Raw genomic sequence first — 16,224 nt, 5'->3', positions numbered from 1 at the left:
TGGTATTCAGAATGACAGATATCCTTATCACCTTGAACCATATCATATTAAAGGTAGCATGTAATAGCTTGAAAGACAAAACAGTATAGCTAAGTATTATAAAAATATCTATCTTTTACTTCTGACTAAGAGAAACAGAAGATAAATTAATATATGAATTGAAAGAAAAAGTTCAAATGTGAGAAATGTTTGGAAAAAAGTAAAATTAAGTTAAAACTGTGTCAATAAACGTAAAATCTATTAACTAGATAATGCTAATAAGCAATAAAACTAGGATCTTAAGCTGAGGAAAAATTTGAGGATAATTTACTTTTAGAGAGGTAACTTAAATTAGCTTAAATCCGGACAGCAGAAAGAATAATTGTCAAAATAGTGGCAAATAATTTCGTCCAAACCATTAAAAAACCTTTTTAGAAACAGAAACTTTGGAAACATTCAGTAGCTAGCTTAGCTAACGCTAGGAGGCTAGCTAATTTATCTGGTTACTAACTTTACACCTAAAATTCAGCATTTAATTAGACTGGTTTAATCTAAAATGGTTTAATTTCATCAACTTACCCATTAATTATTAGTGTTTTCCTCAGTTCATTAAACTGTTTAAGAGAAACGGAGATGCTAACTCTGTTAGCTGCTAACAGGCTAATGTGACAGGAATCTGACAGGAGAGCGTCTCGCGCTGAATCACAGCGCGTATAAAGAGCGCGTGAGGGCAGCGCTAATATAAACTACTGCTTTATAATAATAAACATAATACGACCTCCAGAGGTTTTATAGATCTGTTCTGGTAGCACATAATGTTTTATATCATTATTAAAAGAGCACAAACACCCCAGAGATTATTTATATAAAATGCAGAACATCTCAGTAACAGTAGTAAGAACACAGCACAGCTCCTTTCACAAGAAAAAGCCCTGAAGACCACGGCCCAGAAGATGAAGACCACCTGACCGAGAAGACCGGTAAGACCGCGGGGCCGCCCTGCTCCCCAGCTCCCGAGGACGGGGACGAGGGGGCCCCCGGAGTTCGCCCAGGGCATCTGGGTAGGAGTGGAGCTGGACCGCGCTGTAGGTACGAACATGAAGGTCTAACTCAGAGCTGATCAGTGTGGAACAAGGATATTTAATTTAGTTTAATCAAGTTTTATTCCCAGTTTTAAGTGGTGCTAACACTTTATAATGCCATAAAAATAAAATTTAAATGTCTTACATAAAATCACTGTATATCAACACACCAACACATTCACCTTAATCGGCTCTTTTTATTAAGAAAAATATTGTGGGCGCTACTGAGGTCAGGAAATATTATTGAGGTCATTTTTATAATATATTGTATGATAATTTTGTAACAAAATAATTATCCTTACAACCCTTATTACTACAGTATTAAAAACCCTAAATTCTCAAGCAGTTATGTTAATTAAATTAGCGTATGTGAAATTCTGATGTTTTACAAATTTTACGTAAAATTCGTTTAAACTCTACTGCCCCCTGGTGGTTAAAACTTAAATGCCCTTTAATTTAGAAGTGATTGATGTATATTTATATGATAATATAAACAATTTAACACAAAATAAACAGAAAGCTCTAAAATCTTTTTTCAATCGAGATAATGTATATACATTTATTAAATAATATAAATTTTCTCTTAACAAAACATTTATTTATTAGTTCACTTTCAATCCCTTAGTATAGTTTGTTACTTAAATGTCATATAAAATATTTATATTGGCTAATACCACTGTATAATGTTAATACTGAAGACTGCATTTCTGTCTCTTTTTTGTGTGACTAATGAATAATATTTAGCTAGTGTTTGTGATACTTATGCAAATAAATCAATATATTTTCAAAAAGGTGGAAATAATAGATGAACCGGGGGATGGGCCACATCAGGGACTGCGAGAGACACACACTTCTGTTCTGCTTCTGTTGCCTGATGAACTGTGGATATGATGGAGGTGTATTTTAATGCTGTAATTATGTGTGGAGGAAAAGAGACCCAAGCCCTTACTTTATAAAGAAACCAAGCTGCTCTCTTTCACCAGGAGCTGTATATAAAATGTATTTGAACATATATAATGTACAGAACTGTATTTATATTGTATCTCTACAAAATGTACAAAAAATGGGTACAAGGATGTCCTAGAATACAGAACGTTTACAATGTACAAGACTTGCAGTTATTGTGTCAGTGAGTGAATGTGTTTGTGTGAAGTTCTAACTGCACAAAGAAGAGCATATATTAATAACTTTAGTGCCCAGTGAGTGAAAGCTCAAGGTAATATAGGTAAGTGTTTCTAATAATGTGGCCAGTGAGTGGGAGCACAACGTAATGTATGTGTTCCAATATCAAACACTGTTTCCACAATTAAACCACACTAACATTTAAAAATGTCAAAATATTAGATGATGTGCTGTAGATGGGGAGTTCCTTCTTAATATTAAATGTAGGTATCTGGGAGAATAAAACTAATATTGGTCTGTTTAATAACTCATACAGTCTTTAAATCAATTACATCTATTATAGAGCACAAGATAGTATTCAGAATTATTACATTATCCACTTACCATATGATATAAAAGATAGCATGTAGTAGCTTAAAAGTCAGAATGGTATAGCTATTATAAAATATCTGCCTTTTATTTCTGACTGAGAAAAACTGAAGAGAAAAGAATATATGAATTAAAAGGAAAAGTGAACGTGTGAGTAATGTTTGAAGAACAGTAAAACTAAGCTGGAACTGTGTGAATAAACCTAAAACCTGCTAGCTAGATAACACTAATATGTAATAAATCTAGGATCTAATGCTGAGGTTAAATTTGCTTAATAACAGATAGCAGCTAGAACAATTGTCTGTTTAAAAAACGTTTTGTCACAGAAAATAAATGCGTATCTCCATAGAAACTTTGGGTACATTCAGTAGCTAGCTTAGCTAACGCTAAGAGGCTAGCTAATTTAGTCGGTTCCTGACTTTTGACTTAAAGATCAGCATTTAATTAGACTTTTTAAATTGTTTAATCTCATCAATTTAGCCTTAAATTATAAGTGTTTTTCTCAGTTTATTGAACAGTTTAAGAGAAGCGGAGATAATTCACTGCTAACTCTGTTAGCTGCTAACAGGCTAATGTGACAGGAATCTGACAGGAGAGCATCTTGCGTCGAATCACAGTGTGTATAGAGAACACTGCAGTGGTGTGTGTTTGTTAGGGCTGCAAGTAAATCTCAACGAATTAAAATCTATTTCAAAAGTTACTTTATTTCAGTAATTCAGTTGAAAAAATGTGAAACTCATATTATATAGCTGTATTACACACAGAGTGATCTATTTAAAGCATTTATTTCTTTTATTGTTGATGATTAAAAAAAACAGTGTCTCAGAAATGTTAAATATTATATAAGATCAATTGGTACTTTTGGCACTGTGGGCAGTGTGCCAAGTCCTGCTGGAAAATGAAATCTGCACCTCCATAAAAGTTGTCAGCAGAGGGAAGCATGGAGTGCTCTGACTTCAAGGGAGCAGAGTCTGGAGGAAGAGTGGAGAGGCACATAGTCCAAGCTGTTTGAGGCCTAGTGGGAAGGTTCCATCAAGCTCCAATCAGTGATGGTTTGGAGAGGACTTGGATTGTTTTTAAGTTGATGTTACAAATCACGTGCTCACATTTTACACTGAAAAAATGCGTAAGTGTGTGAGAGGACTTTGGCTTAGGCAGAGGCAGAGGAGGTTTAATCTAGAATAGTGTTTAAGGTGCAGTTAAAGTCCAAATGCTTAATAGTTTGCATAAAAATATTGGCCTCTGATTTTTGGCTCCTTAAACTAGTTTTTGTCTGGAGCTTTAAATACAGAAACAATGGTTTTAATCTCAAATATACAAAAGAATATATACACACAATGTACAGTAATAATGTTAATACTCTGAAATATATTAAATATTAAAATACACTAATTGTAGATGAATGATGCAGTTTGAACAGGTCCATCTTTAGACCAGATTAGAAAGTATTTATACAGCTTGTGTTTCTTACAGTCTCTGAATCAGACAGGTTTACTCAATCTCACACAGACGCACTGATGATCCATAACCATAAATCCCAATCCCTGCATAGAGGGGCTGAGTGAAGGTGGTGTAGAATGTGTGTAAGTGTGTGAGAGTGTGTGAGTGTGTATCAGTGGAGACTCTGTAGAAGGACAGAGTGCCGGCGGGACAGTCCACATACACTCCTACTCTCCTACAGCCGGAGGGACGAGTGGGGAGATCTGTGATATTATTATTGTTATGAACAGAGTATCTTTTATCAGAGCAGCTCAGTCTCCAGGAGTTTATATTCCGTCCAAACCAACAGTCTGAACCTCCTTTCCTGCTGATTGTTTTATAACTCAGAGCTACATCAGCTCCTCTCCCGCTCCACTCAGCCTCCCAGTAACAGCGTCCAGTAACTCCCTCTCTACTCAGAACCTGCTGATACCCATCAAATCTCTCTGGATGATCAGGATACGACTGCAGCTCCTCTCCACACTCCACCCTCCTGTTCTCCTCACTCAGAGAGAGACGAGGGTTTACTGTGTTTGGATCCAGTGTGAAATCACAGAACCCTGAACACAAGAACACACATTATACACACTGCACTGATACAGAGAGAGAGAGTGTAGTATTTGTATGTAGTGTGAGTGAGTGAGCGTGTGTGGGTTTGTGTGTGTGTACAGTGAGTGAGTGTGTGTGTGTCTGTGTGTGTAATGTTTTTAAGTAGCTTGTGTGAAAACGAGAGTGTGTTTTTGTGTGTAGTATTTTTTATGCAGTGTTTGTGTGTAGTGTGTTCTTACGTAGTGTCTGTGTGTGTGTAGTGTTTGTATGTAGTGTGTGTGTGTTTATGTACGTGAGTGTGTGTGTGTGTGAGAGAGAGAGAAAGAGAACTTACATTTTTTAAATCCAGGTTTGATTCTGATTTTCCCTCCATGTTCCACTCTAAACACACACACACACACACACACACACACACACACACACACACACACACACACACACACACACATGCACACACACACACACACACAGCAGCACAGTAAGATTTTCATAAACTAAAATGTAAAGTTTGTCTCTATTAGTGTTTATATTCCTTTTTCTCTCTCGCTCCCTCTCTTTAATCTGACTGACTGATGTGTGGAAGTGTCCAAAAGTGTGTTAAAGAACCCATGCAGTGTGTTCTCAGTAACGAATTACATTGACTCCCGTTACTGTAATTGAGTAGATTTTATGAGTAATTTGTAATTTTTAAAGTAGTTTTTAAAATAGGTAATTTTACTTTTACTCAAGTACATTTTGACACAAGTATTTACTTCATTAAATTTGAAAACTCCCCGTTACTGAGTAAAAAATAAAATGCTGGGAAAAAACTGTCTGAACTATAAAAAAAAAACGGCGAATTGATAAAATAGCCTTGTTTCTCATATTTCATTCCGGCAACATAAAACAAACAAACAGATAAATCGCGCCATCCGGTAAGCTTGTGGTTGGATAACAAGTATAAACATATAAACATATACTATTCAGACCCTCTATTGGTTTGTATTTGATGCATGACCTGCACCTCACGTCAAACTCCAGAAGTGCGGCAGTGAGAAAGTTGGCAGGAAGATCACAGTTATGCGTCTCCAGCAGCAGAGAGGGGCTTCGGAATGGTTGGATGCAAAAACAATTGTTTTCGGATGCGATGCAGCTCAGAAGCACGAGCTAATGGCGTTCAAACATTCACCATCTAATTTGAAAAAGCATATTAAGTAAACTAATTGTCTCCTACAGTTATATGTTAATTAGATACTGTAGTAACCTAGTAATGCACTAATGGTGTATTTGTAATGTTTGCCATGGTTTGGTACACATCAAGACATGCCGAGGTTTGCTTGCTAGTTCTAGCTTATGGATTCAGGCCAGGTTGTAAGTTCGTTTGGAGAGCGTGTTGTAGAGGTGGGTAATTTAGGTTCAAAAAGTAAAAAATCCATCCCAGGATTTCGCTCCCCTTGCCTGGCTGGCTCTGGAGCTAACTTAGTTTAACCTAATCCCTGTGATGGATTTTTTATTTCTGGACCTGGATTACCCACCCTTAGCTACGGGTGAGTTCGGCTCATCCTTAACGAACCATTCTAGGTTCCGAAGTGACTAAGGGAGCGTTGAGAGTAGGTAATACTGGCATCAAAGCAAAAGCTTCTACTTTATCGTCTTAACGCACCCTGGCCCACCCGGGGGCCATAAAAATATCATAATTAATATCTGGCTGTGTTAATGAATAATTATAGGCTCAATACATACTCACAATATATTGAAGCTTAGCATCTCTGGCTTTCAGTTGTCTAGCCTATTTAGCTGTATTTCCTTTTAAAAAATAAACATTTAAGGCAAAATATGCCTATTTATTAAAATATTACTTATAATTTGCATATTTGCTTTTTACGTACGTCCATATTTAATCCAATGCGGACATCATTCCAACAGTTTTACAGCAGAGGTCAAAAGTTACAAACACCCTGCCTCAACCAGCGCTTACCGCTCCCTGCGGCTTCAAAATCGCTCCAAATCAGTAAATCCATTCCCCTGTAATCCTCATTTTTGTCAAAGCAGTTCTGTAACCCGACACTGTCACTAAGCAGATATAAAGAATAGTAATGCAATCAGTAGTTTTTGTTCTAATAAAGTTTCCACTCCGTTGGAGAAAGAAAGGAATATTCCAGGAGCAGATCACTATAATATTTAACCAGTAAAAGAGAGCAGTTTCTAATTTTACGGTGAATGTAAACATTTAAAAAACTGTAAAAACACATATATAAACACACGTCTGAATATTTCATTTTAAAATCAAAAATGAGAATCTGAAAAGCACCTGTATTTTTTTCTTGTTTTTACCATATTTTCAATATTATATGTTCAATTGTATATTTTTATTTTTTTTCAGTTAATTTTGTAATATGAATTGATAAAATTATTCTCTGAATAATTTAATATTAGTGTAAAAGGCTTTAAAATTTGGGTATGTATTTTCAGGCGGAAATTAGGCTTGGAGCCAAAAAGTTATAAAAAAAGGTTTTGTTGACTATTTTTATGTTTTGTTTACTGCATAACTCTGTAAATTCATGTGTCATTGATTTGATAGCTTTAATATTAACCTGCAACAAATGTAGAAAAAAAAGAGAGAATTGAATGTGTCCAAACTTTTGACTGGTACTTTATATTATTGCTATTTGCAATATTTGTAAGTTGATTGTGCACAGTTACAGTCTACAGCTGGTTGGTAAAACATGTAGTAAGGACAGGTATTATGCTGTCTGTGTGAGGAGTTCAATCAATCCAGGTGATGCAGGACCAGGGCCTACATGTAGAAAAATCCCGCAAATTAATAATTAAAAAATAAAAGGAAAACAACTACCCAATCAGTAAGATTAATAATAATAATAATAATAATCATAATAATAGTAATAATACATTTTCATACATATTCATTTATTTAATTAAATTAAATGTAAAAAGGAAGCAGTTTTAGGTTAATAGCCAATGCAAGCAACAACAAAAAAACCCTAAAGATATTACTGATAAATAGGGGTGTAACGAGACGAGACGAGACACAATCCTGGGTTCACGAGAACGAGACGAGATGAGATTTAAAAATAAATTTTCAAAATGAAAAATGAATACTAGAGTTTTATTTGATAATCATATAACTTAACAGACTGGTTTCTCTCACACATTGACTGAAAATAAGAATAAGAATTAAAATAAAAAGAAAACTTCTCTAGGTCTTATATAGTGCAAACAATAAGTGCAAACCACAACCAGTCATATTAAGCCTATGGTTTGTTTGTTTTTTCTCCTAAATCTCTTGTAATTTAACTCTGCATAACCATAACCAGTCATATTAAGACTATGGTTTGTGTTTTTTTCTGCTAAATCTCTTGTAATTTAACTCTGCATAACCATAACCAGTCATATTAAGACTATGGTTTGTGTTTTTTTTCCCCTAAATCTCTTGTAATTTAACTATGCATAACCATAACCAGTCATATTAAGCCTATGCTTGAAGTGCAAACAGAGACAGAACATTTTTTTAAATACAGTACAGAGCTAAGGGATTAGTACAACTGCCTAACGGGTTCGATCCCGCGTGAGAAGCGCTGTGTTTATTTATTTATTTTTTCCTTACCTTTTTTCCTTTCCTTATTTATTTTTTCGCGTGTGCACAGATCTGATTGACTGAAGAGAGCGTTTGGTGATCTTACACCGCACGTGATTGGTCTGTGAATTTACTGCACCGCAAAGCGTGTATACAATTAAATCCTTCTCAGTAGGTTTGAGTCCGAACCGCCCATTAGTGACCTCTGCTCTATGCAAATGCCCGAATTTTCCTCTTATGCTCACTGCTCAACCACCACACTCACTGCTACTGTGTTGCCAGATCCCACTTAAAAAGTCCACACTAAACTGTTTTTTTTTCTCCCGCGAGACAGGTTTAAGCTTGACGAGAATATCGTCACGTTTTAATCTCGCGAGATCTCGTGCCACGAGATCTCGTTACACCCCTACTGATAAATATAAAATAGTGGTGTCAATCAATTAAAAAATTTAATCTGATTAATCACTACAAAATTCTGTGATTAACTGTGATTAATCGCATTTGTTTTGCTTCAGACATAAATTATTATAGTTAATATTTAAATGTAAATAAAATAATTAATGTAAGAAATGTAAAATGCAATTATATGTATATTAGTGGTGTCAATTAAAATACTACTATACACTTGTATGTTTGAGGGGAGATAAAATCAACATAGGGTTCTGGAATAAAGAATGCATGATAAATTCTCTAACCGGGTCTGAGCTGAAAGTCTGAACCGGAGTGTTACTGCTGGACACCATAAGAGCGCCGCCATTTAATAATTCAGCCAGAAAACTATTCAGTGCATTGGGCGGAGCAGATTACAGCAGAAGTAGGAGTCAAACTTGGTGCCTTAATTAACTTGCGTTAAAAAATTACAAATTAACAGGGCGCGTTAACGCTTAAACGTTGACAGCCCTGATATAAAAGCAAAGGATGGACCGACAGAGACAAACACACCCAATAACAATATCGGCACAAGCGCAGCACTAACGAATGGAATATTTTTATTCCATTTCTGATCATATGAGGGGAGAGCTTCACTGGGGCACAGGCATGTGTTTCTACTGTGGTAAGAAATGGGACTATATTGCTGTTATAATAAATACATAAGTACGTATCCCAAATGTGTACTGCACAACTAAATGCCTGCACTGGTGAGGAATGAGTGTGCCAGTTCAAGTGGATTCATTCCAGAAGATTTCAGACTCCCAATTAAAAATTTAACTAAAATACTTATTAACTTTTAATAGCACAATCAATTACCGTAGTAGGAAATCTCACTTTAAATAAGTTACATTTTCAGTCTTATAGGAGGACCAAGTCTAATGTCTAACAGAGCAAATAAAAAAATATTTCAATAACTTTGACAGAACCCAAGATTTCCATGGTTTGTCTAGTAAACTTTATTTCAGTTATTAATATATATCCATTCCTGCATTGCAGACTTGCAAGACCTTCTAAAACAAATTGAGACATTAAAGCATCTAAAACTTAGTAATGTTGCTCGCAAAATTTGTGTTTCATTTGTGGTGTTTTTTTATAGCATTCGTCCTGGAAACACATCTTAATGTGTGCAATAGGATGTTGTTATACCATTTTTATTTCAAAATTGTACACACATTCTCTACTGCATACAGGTCAGAAATGCAGACAGGCTGGTCCAGTACCCATACCCTTTTCTTTCACAGCCATGCCTTTGTAATATGTGCAGCATGTGGTATGCATTTTCTTGTTGAAAGAACAAATACTGGCCCTAAATTGCTAGCTTGCATCCCAACTTTTTGGAATGTGCTGCAGGAATAAGATGTAGAAATGGATGTATATAAATAAAATTAAGAGTCAAGCGTAGCAGACTAAACATTAAATATTTTTAGTTCATGCTGTCTGCAGTGAAATAAAATCAGAGTAAATATAAGAACAATGTTGACATGTTGACATGTTAAGATCATATTATTTATAGTCTTCAGGCAAATTGCTTATTTTTTCAGTTTTTGTGTGATTTCATATACTTTGAGTTTTTCAGATTTTTAACAGAACAAAAATAAAATTAATAAATGTGTTTATAAATCAGCCTCCAGAGAAGTGAAAGTGCAGGCATATTTACATTGCACAATGCAAAATCAATCAGTGCTGTAGTGGCACTCTGTTTCTTGCAACTCCTTTTGTACTACCTTTTGCCGTCAGTCTAACAACCAGGCTCTTACAAATGCTTTCTGTAAGATACTAGGTTTTAATTTCTGTAAAAAAGATATGGATCACTCTTGTTCTTGTTGGATGTGATTTTCACATTCAATTACTGTTTGGGTCAAAATGTGCTTATTGTTTGTTTATTTTTTTTAACTTTGAATATTCTAAATAAATAAATGCAATAAAAGCACAGCTTTTAAATAAAGCTGACATGCCAACTTAATCACATTAATTTTATCTCCTCAGAAATTAAGGGCCCTACTTTATTATCAACTGCTCACCATGCAACTTGATTTAGGGTGTGTCAGTGTGTCTTTGCTATCACAACAAAGAGAAAAATATACATTGTGCAGCTCAAAACGCACCAAAAGCATACGGCACAGCTACCTGGAAGCATCCAATGGTTCCCATTGGTGTAGATGCATTCAAAAGCACCATTGCTGATTTAGTGCTGCAGGTGGAAGGCATGAAAATAGACTGTTGCTATTAGTGTAAGATTAGGGCTCATAAAATCACAGATAATTTTGCAGTCACAGATTATTTTTATCATTTATTATTTTGCAGTCACAAATAATTGTCTTTTGGGCTGATTGTACACATTGAGAGTCAAGCACCGCAGCAAAGTTAGTGGGGATCAGTTTTAATCTTGTAATCTTTATCCTGATTCTCTATGACCAGAACTAGCTAAACTGTTCCACCTCTTCTGGTGTAACACCTAAACATTGGTCCTTTTTACCACCAGTAAGATGAGCCAAAACAAAGTACTTGGCATTTAGTGCAGATGGCATAATAAAAATGTGGTTGTGTGAATAAAAATAAGACAGAATGACAGAATGAAGGTTACATGCTTCTCTACTGGTGTGCCTGGTGACTACAACTAGATACAATGCAAATCCCACAATGCCATGTGTTTCACAACATTAACACCTAACTTTCCCAACACTCTGCTTGCCCGTGAGGCACATCACACACACAGCAAAGTGTCCTCCGTTAGAGCACAACAGTCGATATTGACGGAGTAAAAATAAACATCATGTTCATTTATCTCACAATAAGTTAATGAAATAATGATCAATTCAGACCTACCTGAGTGTCTCCAGTTTGCATTGTGGATCCTCCAGTCTGGCAGAAAGCAGCTTCACTCCTGACTTTCCTGGGTAGTTGTAGGTCAGATCCAGCTCTTTCAGGTGGGATGGGTTTAAAATCAGAGCTGAAGCCAGAGAAGAACAGCCTTTCTTTGTGATCATACAACCAGATAATCTGCAGACAGAGCAAAAAATGTGAGTGAGTGAAAGAAAACAAGAATGTAGGAAAGAGCAACAACTAAGGAAGACAATGCACTTTGAGATTCAATAGATGCTTTCTTCATATTAACTTCAGCTAAAATAGTTTTTGCTTGTGCATCACAATTTTGTGTGATATGTCTCAAATGTTCATTCAAGTTGGACACTCTTAAGATGACTACAGACCCATACGAGTTTGTATTTGTTTGTTTGTTGTACTCTGTCCTTCGTGAGACACTTTTTCTTGTGTGATTTGTTATAATATAATCATGGTAAACACCTGGATTTCACAATTAGACCTGTATAACCTCAAAACAAAAATCACAGAAACACTGACCTGACAATCTGCAGTTTACAGTGTGAACTCTTCAGTCCAGAAGAGAGTAGCTCCACTCCTGAATCCTGCAGGTCATTGTTACTGAGGTCCACTTCTTTCAGGGAGGAGTTTTCCAGGTTTATAATTGATCCCAGAGTTTCACACGTCTTTACTCCAAGATTGCATGAAGCTAGTCTAAAAACAAGAATAAACAACAGATTTTACAATGAACTCAAAGAAGGATATTTGAATGAATAGACAAATAATAGAATACTGAATTAAACTGTAAAATGTATTGTCTGTCTAAAGTACTGGTGTTTCTTTATACTGAAATAAGTTAAAATGGACAAAGAAAAAAATTAAAAAGCAGAGGAAGAGCAAGGGGGCTTTTCAGGGTATGTGAATTTACTGACCCTATAATTTTTCTTTCTGCCCCTTAAAACTTAAGATGTAGGAATGGATGTATATTAATAAATATTTCTTTCTTTCTAAGACTGTTCACATGTTGAGATCACATTGTTTATATTCTTCAGGTAAATGTTTTTTTTTTTCATTTGTGTGATTTCATAAACCTTTACTCACTTATTCAGATTTTTAAGAGAACAAAAATAAAATTATTAAATGTGTTTATTGGTGTATATCGGTAAATCAGCCTCCAGAAAAGTGAAATGCGAGCATGTTTACATTGCACACATTAAACTAGAACAGTGTGTAAAATCAATCAGTACTTTCTTTAAGATCAAATGCACACCATGCAGCTTGATTTTGGGCACGTCAGTGTGCCTTTGCTATAATAACGTAGGAAAAAGTACACATTGTACAATTACACTTAATTGTATAGTCTGTTATCAGGCAAAGAGGACAGAGTCTTAATTATTTAACTCAAAAGATTAAGGTGGTTTTGATTCTTTTTAACTTAGAATCCGTAATGTGCTGAATAAATGTTGGCAGATGAATGCTTGTATTGCACAGCTCAAACCACTCCTTCATTTTCATCTTAAACAATATCTATTGGAATAAACAGGAGATTATTTCCGGTAGAAGAGAAAACCTATTGAACTAATGCCTCACAGTAACAGCAACAGTGTGTACTGTACTGAGATGTACAGTAAGATATTAAGATTCTAAATATGCAGATTTTGATGTTACAAATAAATTCTGATAAATATTCATCATGTTGTATTGTTCAACATTTCTCTAAAGCATACTGATATGTGATTTTATTAGTCAAATATCCCAGCACTATTTTAGTGTGTATCTGCAGAGGATGTACATTCATTTGAACCAAAAACACATAACACATAAGTTGCCTAAACTATTAAACTATTTTCTTAAGGCTGTTAAGTGCTAAAAATCAGCAGTTCATAAAAAAACTGAATGAAGACCTGAATTAAAAATACTTACAGAGCTCTTCTGGATATTTTGACTACTGGCAGCAGCTTCAGAAGACACTCCTCTGATGAATGATATTTACTGAGGTCAAACTCATCCAGCTCTTCTTCTGAGTTCACCAACACAAACACCAGAGCTGACCACTGAGCAGGAGAGAGGCTGGCCTGATGAAGACTACAGTCAGCACCTCCACCAAGGTATTTCTGAACTTCCTGCACTAGAGAGTGATCATTCAGTTCATTCAAACAGTGGAACAGATTAATAGATTTCTCTGAAGAGGAGCTCTCCTCAATCTTCTTCTTGATGTATTTGACTGTTTCCTTGTTGCTGTGAGAGATCCTCTCTGATGGGGTCAGTAAGTCTCGTAATAGAGTCTGATTAGACTCCAGTGAGAGACCCAGAAGGAAACGAAGAAACAGGTCCAGGTGTCCACTCTCACTCTGTAAGGCTTGGTCTACAGCACTGCTGAGGAAGTCAGTCATCGTTGACCTGCTGAAAAGCTTGAAAGCTTTACTGGTTTGTTGTTCAGTGGATTGTTCTTTTGGAATTTGTCTGTTGAGAAATGCATATAAAGCAGCGAGGAACTCCTGAACGCTCAGATGTACAAAGCTGAAGACCTTCCCCAGGTGCAGCTCATGTTGCTCCCTGAAGATCTGGGTACACACTCCTGAGTACACTGATACTTCTCTAATATCGATGCCACTCTCTCTTAGATCTTCCTCATAGAAGATCAGGTTTCCTTTCTCTAGCTGCTGGAACGCCAGTTTTCCCAGAGCTAGAATACTATCTCTAGTCTGCTGAGGATCAGGGTCACTTTTCCCACTGTACTTCTGGTTCTTGTGTTTGATCTGAAAGATCAGGAAGTGTGTGAACATCTGTGTCAGGGTTTTGGGGATTTTTCCACTCTCAGCTTCACTCAGCATTCTCTCTAGAACAGTGGCTGTAATCCAGCAGAAGACTGGTATGTGGCACATGATATAGAGGCTTCTTGAAGACCTGATGTGTGTGAAGACTTTGTTGGCCAGTTCCTGATTCCTGATTCTCTTACTGAAATACTCCAGTTTCTGAGGGTCACTGAAACCCCGCACTTCTGTTACCTGATCAACACACTCAGGAGGAATCTGACTGACCGCCGCTGGTCGAGAGGTGATCCAGAGAAGAGCAGAGGGAAGCAGATTCCCCTTGATGAGATTCGTCAGCAGAACATCCACTGAGGTTTGCTCTTCTATATCTACCAAGTTCTCATTGTTCTTGAAATCCAGAGGCAATCGACACTCATCCAGACCATCAAAGATGAACATGATCTTGTATCCTTTATAATGTCTTGGTTTTAAATCCTGTGTTTCTGTGAAGAAGCTCTGAAGAAGATTCAACAGACTGAGCTTCTCCTTCATCAGATTCAGCTCTCTAAATGGAAGTGGAAATATAAAGAGAACATCCTGATTTACTTCTCCTTCAGCCCAGTCCAGAATGAACTTCTGCACTGAGACTGTTTTTCCAATTCCAGCAACTCCTTTAGTCAGTACAGTTCTGATGGGCTGGCTCTGTTCTGGTAAGGGTTTAAAGATGTCATTGCATTTGATTGGTCTTTCCTGAGTTTGCCTTTTCCTGGATGCAGCTTCAATCTGCTTCACCTCATGTTCCTGATTAACATCTCCACCCCCTCCTTCTGTGATGTAGAGCTCTGTGTAGATCTCATTCAGAAGTGCTGAGTTCCCATAGCCTGAAATTCCTTCATTAATTCTCTGATATTTATCCCTCAGTTTGGATTTGAGCTTTTGTTGACATGCTGGGGTTAATTCTGACAACAGAGGAAGACAATAAGTAAAATGTAATCAGCTGTGATCATGCATTAGATCCCAGTGTAGAACAACACCATGACATAATACTTTGACATAAAGACTGTAGTATGGTTTATTTGTAGCAGCTGTAGTTGATTTAGATATATTGAATATGTCCATACAAAATCAGTAAGTGTTAAATTTAAGGACTACAGTTGATGCTGTGATTCATTATCCTACAATTACAGAATCCAATTAATTATTGTTTTTCCCTTTGGGACTTCACTGAGAAAATAAATTAGCACTTTAGGTTGGTACCCATGGTCATGACCCAAAACTCTTACTGCTCTGTAATGTGTTTGCAATGTCTGTCTGCTTCATGTTCCTCAGGATGTGCAGTGTAATCGTCAACACCCCCTCCCTCTGATCATCCTCCAACTCTCTCTCAGAGCATGCAGGGTAATCTGGACTCAGGAGCTTCTTGAATGTGTTCAGCTCGTTCTTCACTAGAGAGAAAAACTTCTCCTGCAGTTCCTGATTACGAACAAATATCAGAGAATCACTAAAGCTGTTACAGTACAGCGAGAAAAATGATGAGACTGATCTGAGGATATCAATATTAACATTATTACAGTTATAATGCTCCAGAAAAGGAAGGTGAATAAAGTATGATTTGCATCAAAATTTTAAAGTGAAATGAAAATAAAATGTAAAAGAAATCAGGGAGATCCCCGTCAAATATATGGTTTAGGACTTACCTTAAATATGTGGTCCAGCTTTTCACAGTATTTGTTTTTTTTCTTCTTACTGAGGATAAACAGAAGATCCACACTGTAATGCACCATAATAAATGATCTGACCTAAAAAGTTTTTGTTTCAGTAAAATATGCTGCAATTACTAATAAAATAAAGAAAATCAGACTAAAAAATAAAAGAAAGACCTTTAATTAAAATATGAATTAAACCAATACTTTTCTAAATGTTTCTTAAAGGTGAGAAATGAGCTTAAGAAAGGAAACAACCAGAACGTTTTTCAGTGTGACAAAATTTGTTTTAAAGTATTATTGTACTAAAACACATTTTGCCCAATCTTGGATGTATTTACTCACCCCAGCAACTGAGATGG

At 36.1% G+C, this 16,224-nt stretch overlaps 1 protein-coding gene across 1 annotated transcript; it reads right to left on the bottom strand.

The window, feature by feature from the left end:
- Positions 1-3,236: 3,236 nt before the first annotated feature.
- LOC111189368 (NLR family CARD domain-containing protein 3) lies at positions 3,237-15,960 on the bottom strand. The gene is made up of 7 exons (XM_049474139.1): positions 15,857-15,960; positions 15,443-15,632; positions 13,330-15,118; positions 11,947-12,120; positions 11,413-11,586; positions 4,915-4,961; positions 3,237-4,591 (listed from the first exon to the last, which is right to left on the bottom strand). Exons 1-7 carry the CDS (start codon positions 15,941-15,943, stop codon positions 4,044-4,046), a joined length of 3,009 nt encoding a protein of 1,002 aa, XP_049330096.1. The 5' UTR covers positions 15,944-15,960; the 3' UTR covers positions 3,237-4,043.
- Positions 15,961-16,224: the final 264 nt, after the last annotated feature.

Source organism: Astyanax mexicanus, unplaced genomic scaffold, assembly GCF_023375975.1.
Source record: "Astyanax mexicanus isolate ESR-SI-001 unplaced genomic scaffold, AstMex3_surface scaffold_57, whole genome shotgun sequence".
NCBI classification, from domain to species: Eukaryota; Metazoa; Chordata; class Actinopteri; order Characiformes; family Acestrorhamphidae; genus Astyanax; species Astyanax mexicanus.
The sequence above is the reverse complement of the archived record's forward strand: the minus strand, read 5'-3'. Positions and strand labels throughout refer to the sequence as shown.

What these genes read in the sequence shown, in the direction of transcription:
- LOC111189368 (XM_049474139.1), bottom strand. Translation starts at nt 15,943, where the DNA reads ATGGTGCATTACAGTGTGGATCTTCTGTTTATCCTCAGTAAGAAGAAA. An exon ending in TGCAAACACATTACAGAGCA is followed by an intron (nt 15,119 to 15,442) that starts GTAAGAGTTTTG and finishes CTCTGTTGTCAG; the next exon opens with AATTAACCCCAGCATGTCAA. An exon ending in AAAATATCCAGAAGAGCTCT is followed by an intron (nt 12,121 to 13,329) that starts GTAAGTATTTTT and finishes TCTTGTTTTTAG; the next exon opens with ACTAGCTTCATGCAATCTTG.